The following is a 20,302-nucleotide window of genomic DNA, read 5'->3' on the forward strand; positions in this document are numbered from 1 at the left end:
CCTCTGAAGATTAGTTTCTGTCTGGCTCTAAATCCTCTCTGTTCTGTCCTGACCTCTCATCACCTTGGCTGTTGACTCTTTTCCCCACAAAGTACAGCAAGTTCTGCATCAGAGTTTTCATGTCTCAGTCTCACCCCACTACCTGGCTTTCCTGTGCATAAACCTTTAACTTTCATCATGTGTTTGTTGTAGTAGGAGACCGCAGCCTATGGTGTGCGATATATATCGTCTGCGATAATATCGTAATTGTTGTTTAACTCGAGCTGACATTATCGAGTATATCCCTCACACACACCCAGAGAGTGCACGCACACACTACGTGATGTAGTTTTGTTGATTAGACTAGTGTGGGTGCGCATTAGAGTAGACGCTTTCACTGCGTGCTATATTTATATCATATAATATAGTTAATAAGATATCACACAAAGATTGCAGTTTTTCAAATGTGATATTGATTTTATGCAAGTTTACTAAACAAGAAGTTAATATTAAGTGACTTACAGTTTAGACTTCCATATTGCCTGTTTTTGCTGTATTTCGCCACCGAAAAATAGTTCAAAACAAAGACACAGCACTGTATCTGCGTCTCTGAGCGAAACACAGCGGTGTTTTCATACTGAATGAATCAGCTTTTTGAACAAACCACTTGAATTAATGATTCAATGACTAATATAGATATTCAAATGCTTCGTTCCTTGAATCAATCAGCTGTTTGAATTAATTGTTTGAATCTCAATGACTCACTCATTAAACGTGACTTGCTGCCACCTACTGGCGGTTTTAATTTCACAGTTAAAGTATCTTTTCATGTTTTAAATAATTTCAAATATCAATATTAATCAACATTTTATGTTTTAAACATCAAAACATTATTTAAGCATAACTGCAGGTTATTAATTTGCCACTTCTGAGCTGTATTAATGATCAAACAGTAAACAGTCTGTGTGTAAATGATCTAAATGCCACTTCCGATGCGGCTTCTGTGTTTCCTCTGCATTGCAAAGATTAATTTTGTTGATACTTATTATTTCATTGGTAACAGCCCTATTGTGTCTTATTATAATTCATTTTTATAAAATTGATGAAATTGACACAAAAAAGATGTAAAAAATAAATTTTAAAGGCTTGGTTGTGATTATGGGGCGCAGTATAACATGTCTTAATACTTCTTTTTTTTTTAAAACGCCATATTTTTCTTATATTTTACCTTTATTCCACACCGCTGTCTCCACTGTCCTTTGAACGGCTCGTTTGCTTCCTGCTTCTGTGAAGCCCATCCCTCCGAAAAACGCAATGGTCTTAGATTGGTTAGATGGCCAAATAGTTTGTAGTTCTGCAACAGCTCTCTCTCTTTCGTAATGACTGCGACATGGCCTCGCCCACTTTGTTGCGTGTTCGCGGGGGCAGTGTTTATGTTAATAGCAAGGGTTTATGATGTCACCAACCCGGGAAGAAGCTTGTTGTAGTCCAAATCGGCCGTTTTTGTAGGCAATAAACTACTATAACTTTAAAAGACAATAACTCCGTTTGCATTGAACTTTCAGCGCTGTAACTTTGCAGATACTGTTTATGCTCAAGCAGCAACATTACACACTAACTAAAGTTAAAAAAGTGAAATCACATGCAACCACCCCTTTAATAAACATCACATGCACATTGGAAGTTTTCAAAACAATTCCCCACATGTACTGATGGGGGAGCCGAAACTCATTATTATGCATAGCTGTTATCCAATCATAGCAGTGGGCATTTGCTTTTAAAGTCTTCAGTGCGACACGCCCATAAAAACAGAGCGTTCCATGAGAGAGGCTCAAAACCAGGTTAGAAAATAGCCTAATACTTATTCATTATGATGTTTTTGAATGTAAAAACCACACGAACGTAATAATTGGACCTCAGACAACAGTATAAAAAAAGCCAGTTCATGACACCTTTAAATGAAATTCTGCATGAAGTATAATAACTTGCACTAAATACACTGTGTAAACTAGATGTTTTTCATAATTCCTGAGGTATTGCACACAATCCTGTTAGTTTTCCATCCGTGGCATTTGACATTGCCAGGAACCAGGCTATTATAAAATCTAACCAAGGGGGTGGAGCTTAGTGAAAGATTATCTCATTGAGTGACGATGATAAATTCCCAATTTGTTCTGCACATTGCAAATTTGAAAATGAAAAACTGGCATACTGAAAAGTGTGTTGTGATATATAGTAGTTCGCAGCTTTCATCAATGTCACAGGCCTACAACACATTCAAACAACATTATCCATCTCATCGTGACCATGACTTCTCATTCTCGCCGTTAAAAATGATTTAGAAGTGAGCATATTTATACTCTGACTGTGATAAATAGCTCTCTTTTAGTTTTAACTTCCCTCTTTTAGTTTTAAATCCTCTTGTTAATGCAGACTGTCTGTAAAGCATTTGATTAAGTCACATGCAGCATGACCTGTGCTCTATTGGAGAACATGCGCAGAGACATTAATCAAGAGCAGTAACCCCCATCCGTTCTGGTAGCTTTCAACCGTCCCATATGTTTAGTTGAATCATTGTGGGCCGATGCTGTTCCTGACACTGTGATCCATATCTAATGGTATCTGGATGCTCACTCAGGCTTTCTGGCCATTTATGGGCCATTACAATGCATGTGTAATGCGCTGCGTTAAGAGAAAGCCATAACCGAGGCAGACTTCATTGTGTGGAAAGTGTCTTGTTGTCTCTGACTAGAAGGAGAGGGAGGGAGTACACTGCTCTTTGAAATGGCAAAGAAAGTGAATTAGACAAAATGTACTTCCATATAGCAAAGGACAGTACAGCATTTAAAACTGGGGAAAAAAATTGTTTATGTACTTCTGTCTATTCAATTTCATTTGGGTTTCAGACATTTTGAAGGAGATTAATGTATTATGATGATTCAAGTAAATTCAAATACTCATGTTAGTCTAATTCTCTCATCATTTATTCACAATCATGTTACTTTCTTTCTTTTGTGGAGCACAAAAAGAGAAGTTTGGAAGAATATCCAAGCTGTCAATAGCCCCTTTCACGCAGTCTTTACAGGTAAATTTCCGGTAAGAGATCATGTGTGATCTATTTTCAAAAATACTGGTAAATTGGTTCCAGCAATTTACTGGTAAGGGAAGTTGTAACATTACCAGTAAATTACCGGTAATGTGCGCTGTGTGAATGTGGAATAAAAATTACCGGTGTGATCACGTATGAGGTCAGAACACGCTGACGCAAGAAGTCTGCTTTGGGTCAATCATAAAGTTCTTATGGAGATGATGTGATTACTCAGAGCTGTTTACAGGAAGCTTTTTAATATTTTTTCTATGTAAATATGCGCAAGATAATCATCTTTGACCGTGCCATGTCTCGCAGCTTTTTTTGTCGCACTCGAGACCCTGCCTTCTTTTCCATTCATCAGCAACGGCTGATGCAGTTGAATACTATCATGAGCGTCTCGTGTTCTGTTTGATCATCCCCTTATGCCTTTCACTCAAACGTCAATTTTTTTTGTCAAATTGAACTTATAGTGAAACTAAAGCGCTTCTCCTCATGCAGGTGGATGAAGACAACAGCGCAGCGTTTAAAGATCACTTCTGATGACTGTCATCACAGAATTTACCTGTATTTTGGAGCTGATGTGTGAACGGTATCTTACCAGTTAAAAGACAGAACGCAGTTGCTTGTGTGAACTGCATATTTGTGTATTTACCGGTATAAGTCTTTCTGGCATTTTTATGGTAGTTTGCCCGGGATTGCTGTGTGAAAGGGGCTATTGTCTATAAAGTGAAATGTAGGGTTAGTTCACCCCAAAATAAGCATTCTATCATCATACCCACATCATTCCAAACCCAAAAGACATTCGTTCATCTTAAAATGACAATATTTTTAATGAAACCTGAGAGTATTCCAGAAAGCAGGTTATGTGCCATATCCGGGTATGTTTAAGGGTAAGTAAGCGGATAACCTCAACTCTCGGTTCAAAAACGGAGGTAACTTTCAGGGTATGTAAGTAGCCATAGCAACTCACTCTGAACAAATTTGCTTAAGAGTTATTCAGATGTGTGTTATATAATTAATATAGTTATATTAATATAACTACATTTTTTATGTTATATAATTTACAATATTATATATGAATTCTAAAGCACTATTATAACAAGGTAATGTTTAAATGTTTATTCAATTCAAATATATTTATTATTTATTTTCTTGTCATCTCACACATGGATCTGCATTCAATTAATTAGCATCAAATAAACATAATCCGTATACTTAGTGAATTAAAATTACTTATTAAATGAAAAGATTGAAAAATGTATTGCACAACCACCAAATATCGTGGCGATGTGCACTAAGTAGATTAAATCGCCATTAAACAAAAGAAGAAGAGAATTAGAATGGCGTGCTTTTTCTTAGCGTCTGTTTCCATGGTGAATCTGATTAATTGCTCTGTTGAGAATGTCTTTTGTGTTAAAAAGTGAGTTTTGTGAGTTGTCTGAACTTATTTACGGACGCGTTTTTGGAACCAGCATAACTCGAGTAAGCAAGGTTTGGGTTAATCAACCGAGAGTTCAAGGTAAATGTGTGACGGTAAGTTAACCTTGCTTTCTGGAATACTTCCCTGTCCCTCCATTGAAAGTTCATGTAAACAAAACTTAGAGATTATTTACTTAACGATATTCAAACCGAACCGAAAAAACGCAATACACCACCCAAGGTTCAAACCGCGATACTCTAATGTCGAACCGAGCACGCCCCGCCCCCTGCTGCCCCAGCCCAGCTCTCACTTCACCTTATGCCACTAAAAACATTTTTTCTTCCTTGACATTAGATTAAATAGTAATTAGTACACATTTAACAACTAAAAAGAGCTGTATTTTTCCTAAATATTATTATAATAATATTATTTACTATGTATACACTAACTTTTGTCTTCCAAGTGCATGTCACGTGACTTGGGCGATCGCTCAAGCTTCATGGAAGGGCAAAGAGAACCAGTTTCCCCCTTTAGCCAGGTAGGCAAAATGCTACCTTGGAGTCCCAGCAACATCGTCATATTCGTAGCTTGTTACAAAATAAAAAATGCTATACTGTGTGCTCGCAGCGCACACTCTTTAGTTACACGCGCGCTATCACGCCTCATATTATAAGCACAAGAGAAGCTGAGCATGCAACGTTACGATGTCAATTCGGAAGTCATGACATGATAAGTACCAATAAATCACATAACTGGTTCGACGTGTGTTAGCTGGGAAGGATTTTCATGCATTATGTTATGATGTGCATTCTGTTTATCAGGAGCAGTTTTTATGTTTCATTAACAGTTCATGAATTATTGTGTATTTGCCATGGTAACTGTTGTTTCCATAACCACAAAATGCCACTTTATTTTCACTTTATTTTGTTTATTTTTTAATTAGCGTGGTGGCTAACAAACTATTAACAATTTAACAAACTATTAACAGTATTATATATACAAACTGCTTTTCTAATCTTATCTAATCTTTTCTATCTAATATTTAATAGCTTTTTAATTAATATTTAATTTATAGGCCTATTTATTCATCAGTATTAGTCATATTCATACAATTGATGTGTTTGTTAAGTAGGCTACAGTGGGACATTACTTGTGTGTGTGTGTCATACATTTTTATGAAATAAATGTGCTTTTTTTTAAACATTATGGTAAATGGTAAAATGAGTAGATTATTTCTGACTAGTCTAAAGTGAAGATATTTATTTCATTTGAGTTTAGGTATGCTAACTGCTCAAAAGAAAACGTGAAGCCAATGTATAAAGTTAAATTATTGCTGTTGTTATTATTAGGTTAAAAGTGAATCTAGTGTTATTATTGCTGGTGCCCGCCATGAACTATAACCCACAGCAAACAGAACCGAACCGAACCGAACCAAACCGTGGCTCCAAAACCATGCCATGAACCGAACTGTGGCATAGGTGTATAATTACACCCCTAAATCATATTGTTTACATCAAAAATATTTTTATATCGCGATATTTCGATTTACGATTTATCGTTACACCCCTACACATTGCCATGGTAAATTTAACCTCTTCTGTCCAAAGTATAGTTTAGTTTTGATGCAAATATAGCGAATCTGTACAGCCAAATGCATAGCTTTTAAAAGCATTCTCCATTTGATAGCAAGCGCAAGCTCAGCGGTTGACAAATGAGCACTAGAAAGTTTCATCCTTATCCAGTGTCTGTGATGTTACTCTCCAGAAGTAATGACTGATAAAAATGTCTTTTGTACTTTTTTTTAAACTAGAGTTGTGTTTGTCTTTTAAAGTCCCCCGGCAGTCTATAATTTTATCTCTTAAAACTCATCTTTGATAATCAAAATGACATATTTAAAGGTTATTTTCCTGTGAAAATATTTTTTTCATGCCTTAAAACAGCTTGAATGTAACTATCCTTGTTTCATTTAATATAGCCAGCTCGGACTACTTGATCCACTCGGTCAACTGTGGTAAACGCTACACAATGGCAAGTGGAAACATTGGTTTAATTAAGCCGTATATGTTTGAACCAGAAAATGATTCAGAAGAAGAGGAGGAAGAGAATTATAGGGGTTGTCATGTCTACAAGTCGATGTATCAGAATGGTAATGTCTGTACAACATCGGACAGGCGGTTTACAAATGTTTAGTAAAGTTTTGTTCACGCATCAACAGAAAACATCACAGGCTAAAAGATTTTCGATTTAAGAAACCATATAAATATTACTTATTAAAATCGAAAAATGTACATTGTCAATCCAGAGCTGTAGTGTCCACACACACCTAACAGGTGTTCTTGTGCTCGCTGTGGAAAAGCCCCATCCCGCACGTCGGTGGGATTGTTTACCCGTTTGTGACGGTAGGAAACGGGCAGTTTCAAACCGAGTTTTTGAGACTGTATTTGGTAGGCTACACCCCAGCTTTTAAGGAGAATAAATTCAGCAACAGTGGCTATGATTACATGCAACCAAATAATTCATTTGTAATCGGACTTTTTGATCGGATTGAAAGGGGTGGTTTATTCCTCTTCTAATCCGATCGAGAGAACATGTAAACACTTGATTGGATTGAAAACCGAAACTGAAAGGACTGCGCATGTGCAATGACGTAGAAATGGCGTAATGACGTATGACTCACAGGACGAGCTGTTCTTCCTGTTGAATAAAGTGTCATATAAATGAGTGTCCCATCATTCTAAAATTCTCCTTTCACTCAGCGTCTGTGAAGGGGAGCAGGACAACAACCCACCAGTCCTTGTTTCATATTCTCATCCACAGACGTCTGGTTTTGGGCACGGGGAGGGGCAATTTTACTTCGTGATAAATATAAGCAGCACGGCACAATGGTTCATATGCTCATTGTCCACAAATTATGATCAGAAATAGATAAATATCATGTCTGCAGTTTAAAACAAATACACAACCAATGTAGGAGAATAGTTATTATTTGCAAATAGCAGGAAACTGTATATTTGTGCAGTGTGCACGTCAAAAAATCAATTACGATTTGAAACTTGTGACATATAAGCGCACACATCAACCCAATCACTTCTTTAGCGTTCATGTAAACACTAAATGACAGATTCATCAATCAGAATAAATTCAGTCCGATTTAAACTAAAGTTGTGCATGTAAACATAGCCAGTGTTGACTGATGTTGAAGTATTGTCACTTTGTGGACCAGCTAAAAAAACAGTACAAAGTACACACAGATGTGCGTACTAGGGTCTTTCAAATGAAAGATTTCCTGTTTCATAAATTAATTAACTTTTGCTTAAAAACAATGAAAAAGGCCCTAATTCCTCTGAGTTAAAAAAGGTCACCCCGGATAAAAAAAAAAATGGAACATCCATATAACAAACACGTAGCAACGTAGCACTTCCTAAAACTTTCTAGAACTTTTTAGAACTTTCTGGAATTTTCTAGAACTGTTTTTCTAGAACAATCCTAATCTTGGTATGCATATTTAGGAGAGAGGTAGAGAGGGGGAGCTTTATGATCACACAACTCAACTTAATACTTTTTGAATTAAAGGGATAGTTCACCCAAAAATGAAAATTAACCCATAATTTACTCACCCTCAAGTCATCCTAGGTGTATATGACATTCTTCTTTCAGACGAATAAAGTTATATTACGAGTTATATTACAAAAGTCCAGGCTAATCCAAGCATTAGAATTGGATTCATAGTTGCTCTGTTTTTGAAGTCCATAAAAAGTGCATCTGCCCATCAAATAACTGCTCCACGCGGCTCTGGGGTGTTAATAAGGCTTTCTGAAGCGAATCGATGCATTTGTGTAGGAAAAATATCCATATTTAAAACTTTATAAAGTAAACTTTCGGCCGACCGCCTTCCCTGTTCAATATATGGAAAAATTGTTGAAAGTTCCCCTGCCGATCGAAAGACTAACGTGACCAGGTTCGCTCGTCATGACGTCACGTACGCATCTTGAGTTTCACTTTCAACATTCAACACTTTTCCACAGAAGGCGGTCGGCCGAATGTTGACTTGGTAAAGTTTTAAATATGAATATTTTTCTTACACAAATGCGTTGATTCGCTCCAGAAGGCCTTTATTAACACCCCGGAGCCGCGTGGAGCATGTTATTTGATGGACAGATGCACTTTTTATGGACTTCAACTCAACTTAATACTTTTTGAATTAAAGGGATAGTTCACCCAAAAATGAAAATTAACCCATAATTTACTCACCCTCAAGTCATCCTAAGTGTATATGACATTCTTCTTTCAGACGAATAAAATCGGAGTTATATTACTAAAGTCCAGGCTAATCCAAGCATTAGAATTGGATTCATAGTTGCTCTGTTTTTGAAGTCCATAAAAAGTGCATCTGTCCGTCAAATAACTGCTCCACGCGGCTCTGGGGTGTTAATAAAGACCTTCTGAAGCGAATCGATGCGTTTGTGTAAGAAAAATATCCATATTTAAAACTTTATCAAGTAAATGTTCTGCTTCCCTGTTCAATTTATGGAAAAATTTTGAACGTTCCCCTGCCGATCGAAAGACTAACGCGACCAGGTACGCTTGTCATGACGTCACATACGCATCTTGAGTTTCACTTTCAACATTCAACACTTTTCCATGAAAGGTGGTCGGCTGAAAGTTTACTTGATAAAGTTTTAAATATGAATATTTTTCCTACACAAACGTGTCGATTCGCTTCATAAGGCCTTTATTAACACCCCGGAGCCGCTTGGAGCACGTTATTTGACGGACAGATGCACTTTTTATGGACTTCAAAAACAGCAACTATGAATCAAATTCTAATGCTTGGATTAGCCTGGACTTTTGTAATATAACTTTATTCGTCTGAAAGAAGAATGTCATATACACCTAGGATGACTTGAGGGTGAGTAAATCATGGGCTAATTTTCATTTTTGGGTGAACTATCCCTTTAAATATAAGTGATAATACCTTACTGAAAAATAAGACTATATGGACCAATAATCTAGTGAGATCAGCAATCACATAGAGGAAGAGGTAATGTGCCTTTAGAATAATTTTCACTATAAGAAAAGTGCAGAATGCCACGCCAAGTGCAAATTATTGGACGGTACCAGTTTCTTGGAGCAGAAATCAAAGGAAGAAAGGAGCAAATATTGAAAAGTCACAAAAAGATGGAATAATAAATAGAATTTTCCAGTTCACGGACAGTTCACATGCTTTTTTTTTTTTTTACAAGCATCTTATTTAAATAAATTTGTTTCTGCTGAAATGTCACCAAAGTAGTGCTGGCAGAAGCACCTAAAAATGATTAAAAATTATGTTTTTAGTCTTTTGGCGATATTCAATAAAATTTGCAATATTTTTGTATTTGCTCTGGGATTGTTTAAAAGGAGATTAACAATCACTGATCAGAGTTTTGAATTGACCCATCATGGAAATGGACAGTTCTTTCTTATATTCACAAGTTGCAAGACTTTTTAGGAAACGTAAGGGCTAAAAACCTACATTAAGATGAACATGAAATCACAATTTTAGCTCCTCAGTAAAATCATTGTGAGTGTTTCAATAGACCGGCAGCATTACATGAAAGCACATCTCGCAGTGAACAGTAACTCAGCGCAGCACACATTAACAGCCCCCACGCTGTTTCAGCATGCCATGTCCCCTGCAAAATCCAGAAGTCCCTTTGTCATAATTCAAGTGTGTCCTTCTGGATGTTCCTTATGACCAGCTAGAGAAAACACAAAGCCAGAGTGGGCACCTCTGGTTTATCTCTCTTTACACATGTTCGAGATGTGACAGCAGGGCCTTCTGTGTGCATAAAAGGGAAGCGGAAGAGATTTATGAGACAACGTTTGTGTGTGTTTATCTGATGGATAACAGCGGACACATTGTTTCTTTGTGTGGCTGCCGTTGGGAACCCTATTTTCATGGCCACACCTTAATTGTATTGATTTTCATAAAGATAAAACATTTGTTTGTATGGTGCCCTGTACTGTATATCCGGATGATGCCTCACTGGATTTATTATTACTGAATCTCTGAGTTTTTAAATGATATTTCTCTGATGACATTTTTTCTTATGCGTTTCACCAGAAAAACGTTTATGACCTTTATTTGATTTTAGAAAATGAAGAAACCCTTCTGAAAGAGACATTTTATGTCTCGGATTCTCTCTAAATGATGGCTGGAGGCCAAGTGCGACATTACTCACATAATGTGCCAACATTCTTTCCTCCTGAATCCTCACACAAATGAAATCATCATCCCTATACAATATACAGTAAATGCATGCAATAGAAATGATTGCCCTATAAAGTTTACACCTTGTTCAACCAGTTATGAATCTCTTCAAAATCCTTAGTATGAGGCTATATATTTATATATTATTTAGGCATATTTTGTTTAAATTTCGGTTCCAAGAGACCCACTTTTCAGAAAGATTCCTCGCTACAGACTATAGTGCGTTATTGTAGTGGATTAATATACTATTTTGGTGACATAATAGTGTTTTTTTAATGTGCATTTATAGTGTATAAATATAGAGTACAATAACGGTAGTCTAACCCTGCCACAATTAATTTATTTACGCTATTACTGTAATATATAGCTTATTCACAACTTTAGCTTTTGCTCCACTCCGGGTTTTCCATTTACTCACCAGTAAATGACAGGAATGACAAGTCATTTACATTTGAGGAACTGTATAATATAATTTGTATAACGAAAAACAGTTTAATTTTCTCACTCTTTATTTATACATAATCTACATAGAGTACAGTATAGAATTAATTTGCTCACCTTTTCTCTCTTTTTCACCCCCCAGGAGGTCCATGAAATTCTGCGAGAGTACGAGCTCAAATACTGTTTTGTGGACCGGAACAAAGGAACAGGTAATTGGCCTCCTTCAGTCACCCTACTGCTCTCATGTTTCTAATGGTCCTCTTCCATCTCAGCCATCAGAATCTAGACCTCTCAAAAAATATAAAAAATCTCACACACACACACACACACACACACACACACACACACACACACACACACACACACACACACACACACACACACACACACACACACACACACACACACACACACACACACACACACACACACACACACACACACACACACACACACACACACACACACACACACACACACACATTTGCCTACTTAACGCACCTGAAATGTTAATTTCCTGTGGTGGTGAATGAGCACTTAAAGAGAATTGTTCTATCTTGTTGGAAGGTCTCAGCTCTCTAATTGCAAAATGGATGCCTGTTCCTTTGAAGTAAAGTGAATCTTTGAGGTTATTTGAGTTTGTACATTCTGTCACAGTGCTGATTTGTCCATTTCTATTTCTGTTCCATATTAAATATTGAATAAAATGAGCAGGTGCATTTTAGATTTCATAGATAATTTTAACTTCATAGGAATTGCCCTAATATGGGACATTTTTTACATTTCAGACTTCTGTGACATATTGCGATGTGTAGCCAAAACATTACATCCACACCCAATACCATTTAAAAACCCAGGATGTCCTAATCAAAAAAGAAAATGCTTCATACATTTTTTTTAGACATATTAGTGCTCTTAGTGCAAGTCGTCTGAGACGATCTGCAGCTTCCAGTTGTGTCCCTAATGTGGGACATTGAAAAGTCTATGATAAAAAGGCTAAAATCACCTTGATTTGTGTAGAATAGTAAAATCTAACTTAAAATAATTAAGTTAATAATTATCTTGGTTGTGGATTGATGAAACATGGATAACTGAACATCATCAGACAAATAATACAATATGATAGTTTTATATAGACATTAAGCTATTATCATAGGTCTATGTAGCTTTCCACACATGTAGCTTTCAAGGAGGTCAACGCTTGTCAATGGAGAGTGGCCACACTCTCTGTACAAATGAAATGTACGAGAGTCTGGTAAGACCAGGCTAGTTTTTTGTGCGTTTGGCCAGCGTATTTGCGTCACTGGTAGTTCCTATTGTGCTGGGTTAGTTCCCCCAAAAGGAGTTCCTAGAACTAAAATTGTTCCTAGTTCCTGCGGTGAAAACTCGCCAAAATCCGGGTACTTCCACCAATAGTTCTAGGAACTATGAAAAGGTTCCTCTGGTGCAAAAGCCCCTATAGTTTCACTGCCATTCATGTATTTATGGGGGACCTACAAACACTACCCACATTAGGCAGTGTCCCACTTAAAGGCAATTCACCCAATATAAACTAATACAATGTAATATTTTAACTACAGTCTATCACTTACAGTAATGATCTTATACATCATAAGGAGCTTCTATTACAGACTGGAATTCAGGATTTTTTGAAAGCTCAGGGTGACTTCCAAAACAAACCAAGCTTGTCATTTTCACCCATGCAGAAAATAGAATTTCAAGTCTAACATATGGTAATACATTCTTGAATATAAATAAGAGAAGATTTTTTTTTTTGAAGTTAAGCAAAAATGTATTATTTCATTATTTCAGTTTAAGAAATGAGAAGAAACAGCTTAAAAATAGGCTTGTTCACTTGGAACTGATACTGATAGTTCATAGGTTTAATTTACATTAAGATGATTGGATTTAGACTTAGTCATACCAGGAAATTTATGAAAATAACATTACAATATTAGCTAACAATGTAAAGGTTTGCAGTTCCTTTTTAAACGTTACTGCTACTGCAAGCAAATTATGTTGTAGCATTTGTCCAAACATTTTAAATCATGGATTCATTTTAATTGGGTTTAGTTTAGAACATTCACTAGTCCATGACCATTTGCCATTACCTTCATCAATCAGCATTCACACTCCTCCAGACCTTGAAAATGTTAGCAAACGGCACAGACACATACATTTTCAGACTGTCTAAATCTGGCACAACCTTTACCATGTCAGTTCAGGAAACAAGGGTTTAGTATATGTTTAGTCCTGTTCATGGGGTGCGAACAATGTACCTTTACTTTGGGCATAGATTGAATCAAAGCAAGTCAAATAACACATTTCAGAACATTGTTTCAATTACTGGAATTATGAGAATTAGAGATTTGTTCAACTTTATGCAAATGAAGAGTGACATTCAGGAGAAACAACCAATAGGAATGAAGCCAGTGGAGCGCATGTGATCTGTTGCTTTTCAGTGCTGAGGCAAGATGAAGGAGAAGCTCATTTTAGCAGTCAGCAACTGTCCTATAATTTATGATATGTCTCTGTGTACATACGGTGGTACTCACAGTAGTGACTCCAAGACTGAATGGTTTCATGAGATAGACCAGCATTTGCCCTTTTGCTGCAGATAAATACCCACGATGACAAAGAGCACTCGCTGTTTCTCGTTCATCTTTAATATTAGGCATTTTATGTACTGATTCCATTTATATTTAGTCTAATTTAGTTTCTAATTTCTTATTTATTTATTTTCAAAATGTGGAAGGATAAGTTAAAACATTTGAGCATCATTTGGCTTATCTTCATGCCAGGATGAAAAACCATGAATGATCCAAGCTTTAATGCTTCAGTGTAATGGGGTTCATAACAGGTGAGATCTATTCTGAGTTGCATAAAGTGATGTAGCCAAGAAAGATGTGTTCCTAGACAACGTTCTTTGTTGGTCCTGGAAAAATATTTCTGTTATGGTCATCCCTTCCTTTGAAATTCGAGATACGTTGATAAGAACATGTTCAAGCCCCTGACCCTACAATCTGATTGGTCGATAGGAATGTTTAAAACATTTTTTTTAATTAACAATATATATGTTCATTTAAATTTAGCAAGCAAAACATCCTGCAATTAAAAGTTTTATTTCATATAATATTTACTCAAATAGAAGTAAATAATTGGTAACACTACAATAAGGTCCCATTAGTTAACCCTGTTAATACATTTACTAAAATGAGCAATACAGTATGTATTAACATTTATTAACATTAGTTAATAAAATAAAACTATTGCTAGTTCCTGTTAGCTCAGGTCCATTAAATAATATTACCAGATACAACTTTTGATTTTAATAATGTATTAAGCCCCATTTCCACCGAAATTACCTGGAACAATTTGGACCAGGAACTTTTTTTACAAGAACTTTTTTTCCCCCAGACCTGCTACTGTCTGCGTTTCCACTGCGGTCTAAAGTACCGTGAAGATTAGGCAAATTAGTCTGGTGATGAAGGACTGCGCACGACTGCTCCTCTCAGTCAGCGACGGACAGTAATCATTTTTGCGCGACATTGTCTGCAACAATAACAAGAATGGAGGAGATTCAAGCTGTGCTGCTTTTGCTGGTTATGTATTGGTTTACTAAAGAGGTCATTAACAAAACGGCGGAAAAGAGACGAGCACTGATACTAAAGCGTATTCTGAAAGCTCGTAAAGCTAGATTTAAAATAAGCCAACGTATGTTATTATCAGCTATTACGGACATTGACCGTGAGATGGCTGAGACGAACGCGCGCCATCGGACCGAAAGAGCAAGACTGATATTTGCTGAATGCAGAACGAACCTCGCAAAAGACTTTTAAAAATGCCGGTTGAAATAAAATCTGCGTGAGTTCAACCAATCAGCATGTTCAGCGCCCAAGTCCCACCCCCGAAAGTTCCTTAATTTTTCGAAATATTTTACACATGGGTATTTTGCACAGTCCAGTGCTAAACCTAAACCTATTATCAACCTGCACCTTCATGTAATACAGGGATTCTGGCCTGCTAAATGTCGTCAGTGCCTAAAAGCCCTGGCAGCATGGCAAACATTCCCACATGCTCTAATTAGCAGTATCTAGGGATAAAGGTGAAACACCGCGATGATCTCATCCTCCAGCCACTCAGGGCTTGTCACCTCCTGCCAGTTCCCCAGCAGAGGCTCTGATGTCAAGGATCAGAGTCCAGCATGCCTGTAGGTGGTGGAACGCTACTTTTGCTCTTCAATACTTGCCAGAAACCAGTTGTACAATTTTTAAAAATGAGTGATTCACATGGTATATGACCGACTCTTTCGATTTGAGTTGAGTTTATGTTGAAGAGCTGTGGATGGTAAAAAAAAGGAAATACCAAGAGAGGAAATGAGGAAATGCAAGGAAATATTGATAGAGACTGTAGGGAGCGAAAGCAATCAGAGATGGAAGAAAGAATGACAGCTTATATGATGTTGAAGATTTTCCTACTGAAAATAATTTACAGCTCAGAATTGGAATATGCTCTGATATTCCAATGCTGGAGGTTTACAGTAAGGGAATTACACACCTCCCCCTTCTTGCTCATGTTATAGTTGCATCGTACTGCATTATGAATGTTCCTAGGCTAAATGATCTGAACATATGCTTTTAAGGCCTGCCAGGGAAGAGCAGCCTTCCAAAACAAAAATAGTGACAATAGTGGCAAGCTCTCATTTCAAACACCCGTTCTTAGAAGCACAAGTCTGTATTGTTACTGATCTCAGAGATGTCACCTCCAACATGGCTAAATCTTTGTGAGGTCTTTTCAATCTACCATCAATGAGTAATAAAGTGAAGTAACTGTAAAGTGTGTCTTGGGAAGAATATGGAGCAGTGTTATTTTAGTATCATTAAAGGGTTAGTTCACCCAAAAAGTTCCAAACCTGCAAGAATTTTGTAAATCTTTGAAACTCAAATGAAGATCTTTTAATGAAATTTAAGAGATTTCTGTCCCTTCAGTGACAGTTCACGCAACTACCACATTGTTGCCTCAAAAAGTTAATATGAGTGGTTTAGTCTAAATTTTCTGAAGACAAACAATCACTTTATATGATGAACAGATTTAATGTAAAGGGTAAGTTCACCCAAAAACTAAGATTCTGTCATTAATTATGTCATTCCAAACCTGTAAGACCTTCATCTTCGGAACAAATTAAGATATTTTTGATTAAATCCGAGAGCTTTTCAAGACACCAGGGATACACCCATACTCTTACCGAGAAGTGACCTCAGTTTAACGTCTCATCCAAAGGACAGGGATTTAGTTAACTAAAATAACCCTAATATTGAGGTTCTCATATGCCAAAAACAAAGACATAAAACATCACCCTGACAATCTCAGTTTAATAAAATCAGCTCAGATTTTCTTTCACACTCAGTACTTTTATTCCTGAAACCTCAGAGAGGTTAAAAGTGCACATGAATCTCCCTCATGCCTTTAAATGCCAAACTAGGCTGGTGGACAGCTTTCTCCTTAAGCAGCTGCAGGCCCTCCAACTTTATAAATGTTTGGATTGTCTGGAAAGGGAGGCAGCTCTTCCTCAGAGTTTCAGTCTGTGGAATGCTGATGATATAAATTAGTAACTTTTTCCTCTGGAGATAGTCGATGTTACAGATCTGCAGGTGTGTTGTGTTAAGAGTTTTTCAAGGGCTGTAAATAACAATAAAGCATAGATGACAACAGGTTGCCTAGTTCCAGAGTTGCATACGTCAGCCGAGTAACTGCCATGCAGAAGAATGGATGATAACTGATTGCTCTCTACGGGTATATTAGGCATCTTTGGGCGGCTTAAACAAACAGAGCAATGTTTTGATAGTGTCACAGAGCCAGCATGTTTACACACTTTGGCTAATTCAACATATGAATTACCCAAGTTCTTGGGTTAAATTATATGACTTGTACACTAGAGCTGCACAATTCAGTTCTGACAAAATGTTAATTGCTGCAGTCTATTTAAATTGTTTAATTAATCTGAATGAATCATTTAAAAGAATGAATGATTCAATGACAAAAAATGTTTTTAACAGTCACTTGTCGTTACGATGTAGTCAATATAATCGTTATTTGAAGCGCCATTTGGAAATGTGATTGTTCTCTATTTTGTTAATTCCGTAGACATCAGTGTTTATGTCCAAACTATACACTTTCATCCCAGTAGTTTTGTGATATTATGAATATTTGTAACACATAAATAATGATACTGTGTGGTTGATACCGGAGTCCAGCTGTTTCATACCTATACATGATTACAGTGCTGGGGAGGGAACATGTTAAGATATGTTGTGGTCACAAGATAATTTTGTTGAGGTAACTTCATCCTTATGTAGTGTCCACACAATGTGAGAGATCCCAGGAGGGAATAAGGCGTGGCATAGGAGGATTCAATCTCCTGGTGCCTCGGAGAAACCTGATGATCAGGTCGAGCTTCTCAAAAGACTTTCCATCCACTGAATCGTGATGTGACCCTATGGAGGCCACAGACACATTTAGGGTGGAAGGGGACAGCCGACCCTCCAACCTGTCTTGCAGGAAGGGAAACACTAACCTGACTGCACATCTCTGTGGGTCTTCCTTTCGGGAAGCACAACAGTTAGCAAACAGACTCCACTTGAAAGCATAGGCCTGCCTAGTGGAAGCGGCTCCAGCCTGAGTGATAGTTACTATCACCGCTGGTGATAGCCCACTCAAGTCTTCCATGTCCTGTCCAGGGGCCAGACGTGGAGGTTCTAGAGGTCTACGTGCAGGGGCCAGATTGTGCCCTGTCCCTGAGAAAGGCGGTTCCTCCTCATCGGGATTCAAACGGGGAGGGGCTGTTGCAAGGAGCAAGAACTCAGAGAACCGGGTGCGCCAATATGGTACAACCAACAGGACCTGTTCTTTATCCTCCCTGACTTTTCACAATGTCAGTCACCAAATGCAGTTCCTGCATCAATCCCAGCTCAGAACTATCCTCATGCAGATCTCTGAGTGCCTTGGCCTGATGGACCTGCAGGATGCCCATGGCATGCAGGGCGGAGGCGGCCTGTCCAGCAGCACAGTAAGCCTTCTACTTCAGAGACAAAGTGAACTTTACATGCCCTGGATGGGAGACACTCCACGTCTCCATTTTGGAGACACTCCACCTCACAGTCAAAAATCAATTGTTTCACTCGGAGTAGAATCAGTATTTTAAGGTTTCTGTTCATGCGTTTCTTCTGTAACTTTTTTTTTTGCCTATACTTTATACCAGAGTTAAATAGAACGTTATACTTAATAGCTTTAGACCTATTAATTAGCTAGAGTTTTTGACTCCACTTTCTATCTCCAGTGGTTCATCAAATTGTCTGCAAAACTTCATACAGAAGCTCTTCACCTACCTAAATTGTGAATGAAGTGCTGCACACATTTTGGATACCGTCTCTGCTAGTTTGAAGTGCAAGGGTAAATAAAGAATTGTTTCTTTGAATAAGTACAGCGTTTTCATTATTCAAAAACACAATGTTTGTAAAGGCACATTTTTTTTTGGAGCCGAGAAGAGTCTGGTATTTTTTCTCTCTAGTCATAACCAATACAGTCTGTGCGTAGCACTTTATCTTTTATAACATAAGATTTTGGCCAAATGTATTAAATGACAGTAATGTTAATAATATGACACACGTAAGTGTGTAACCATACATTAAGCCAAAATACTGACTTTGACAACATGGTGTTTAATTTAAAGCTAGCGACATTGGGCATCAACCACACAGCAAATGCTAATACTTTTTAATATACTGTCTACTTTCTTTGTAACAGTTCTACCTAATAAGGTATTAGACAGGACTGTTAAACAGATAAACTAATGAAGATGGAGAATGGGAGCAATTATTCAAACTTAATTTGAATGCTGTCCATAGATTACTACATTTGTAAATGAAAACAGGTGCTCATTTATTGATGGCAAAGCCGACTTTTCAGCAGCCCAGTGTCTCATGATCTTTTATAAATCTTTCTAATAGCTGATTTGGGGCTCAAGAAACATTTGTTAGTATTATCAATGTTGAAAACAGTTGTGCAGCTTTTAATATTTTTTTGTGAAAACAATGATATTTATATATTTTTTCAGTGTTTTGATGAATAGAAAATTGAAAAGAACAGCATCTTTGCATAAAAGTATTATTTCTACTGATTAAACCTTACTTAAAACTTCTGAACGGTAGTGTATAAGAATGTTCCTGCAAGTGCAATTCTTAGGAAGTTCTCATTTTTTGTGTTTTAGTTTTTTTTATCAGTAATAATCCTGCATAGGTTTATTGTTTATTTTTTTGTATTCCTGCACTGAGAGCTGCTGTCTTTATATTGCACTCAGGGGTGATGTGGAAGGACAGACTTACAATAGTTGGTGCAGAGTGCAGAGAAAAAAGTAATACAAGAAAACCTACACACTAGTACATTTAATTGAATTGTCAGTGTCTGGGAAAACCATTAGGGATCTCACCTTCCTCTGTCTCTCTCTCTCCCTCCCATTTATATGACTGCAAAGCTTTTCCAGTAATAAAATGCATGTGAAGTCTGCTTTGTGTTCTTATGTTTGCTTCTAATGGAGATGGTAAGAGTGGCTTGTGAAGACGTTTTCCCCTGTAATTACAAAACAACAGTAAGTGTGTGTGGAGGTGCACACTCTCGTAGAGGGATTTGCTCCGGGCTGTTGCTTTATCTCTTTAGGTAATGGGGAATATTTATCTTCCATCTCCTATGCAAAGTTTACTCAAGATTCGCATCAGTGAGCACAACAAATTGGCTCCGCGGTTTGAAAGCAGTTGTTAATGGCTGCGCATTACGAAACAAAGCCTGTTAATTTAACACTTAGAACCCACCGTCAGCCACACTGGATTTTCCCATCCTCTATAGTTATAGAACTAAAAAAGCTCACTTGTTTCAATAGGGGCATCCATTACGTGATGGAATTCTGGAGGAATGTGTGGTGTTCCGGACAGGCAGCAGAATGACAATGGATGCGGTGGGCATGGGAAAAAGTTAAACAATGGGACTTTTGTTTAAACTCCACTGTCATATAATGAAGACACATATGGATCAAAAGAGCTTACGCTGATTCGGCTCGAACCACACCGGC

General features: G+C 37.3%; 1 protein-coding gene across 1 annotated transcript in view; it reads left to right on the plus strand.

Annotated features, from left to right (window-relative positions):
• The window catches only part of raver2 (ribonucleoprotein, PTB-binding 2), a gene marked incomplete at its 5' end in the record, with an annotated part of 89,563 nt that overhangs the window by 3,770 nt on the left and 65,491 nt on the right, over nt 1–20,302 (plus strand). Inside the window, one exon of the mRNA XM_079840806.1 lies at nt 11,324–11,390. Coding sequence (XP_079696932.1) covers nt 11,324–11,390 — 67 coding nt within the window. The remainder of the gene's footprint in view (nt 1–11,323; nt 11,391–20,302) is intronic.

This window comes from Gobio gobio (genome assembly GCF_949357685.1).
Source record: "Gobio gobio genome assembly, chromosome: 17".
In the NCBI taxonomy this organism is placed as follows: domain Eukaryota; kingdom Metazoa; phylum Chordata; class Actinopteri; order Cypriniformes; family Gobionidae; genus Gobio; species Gobio gobio.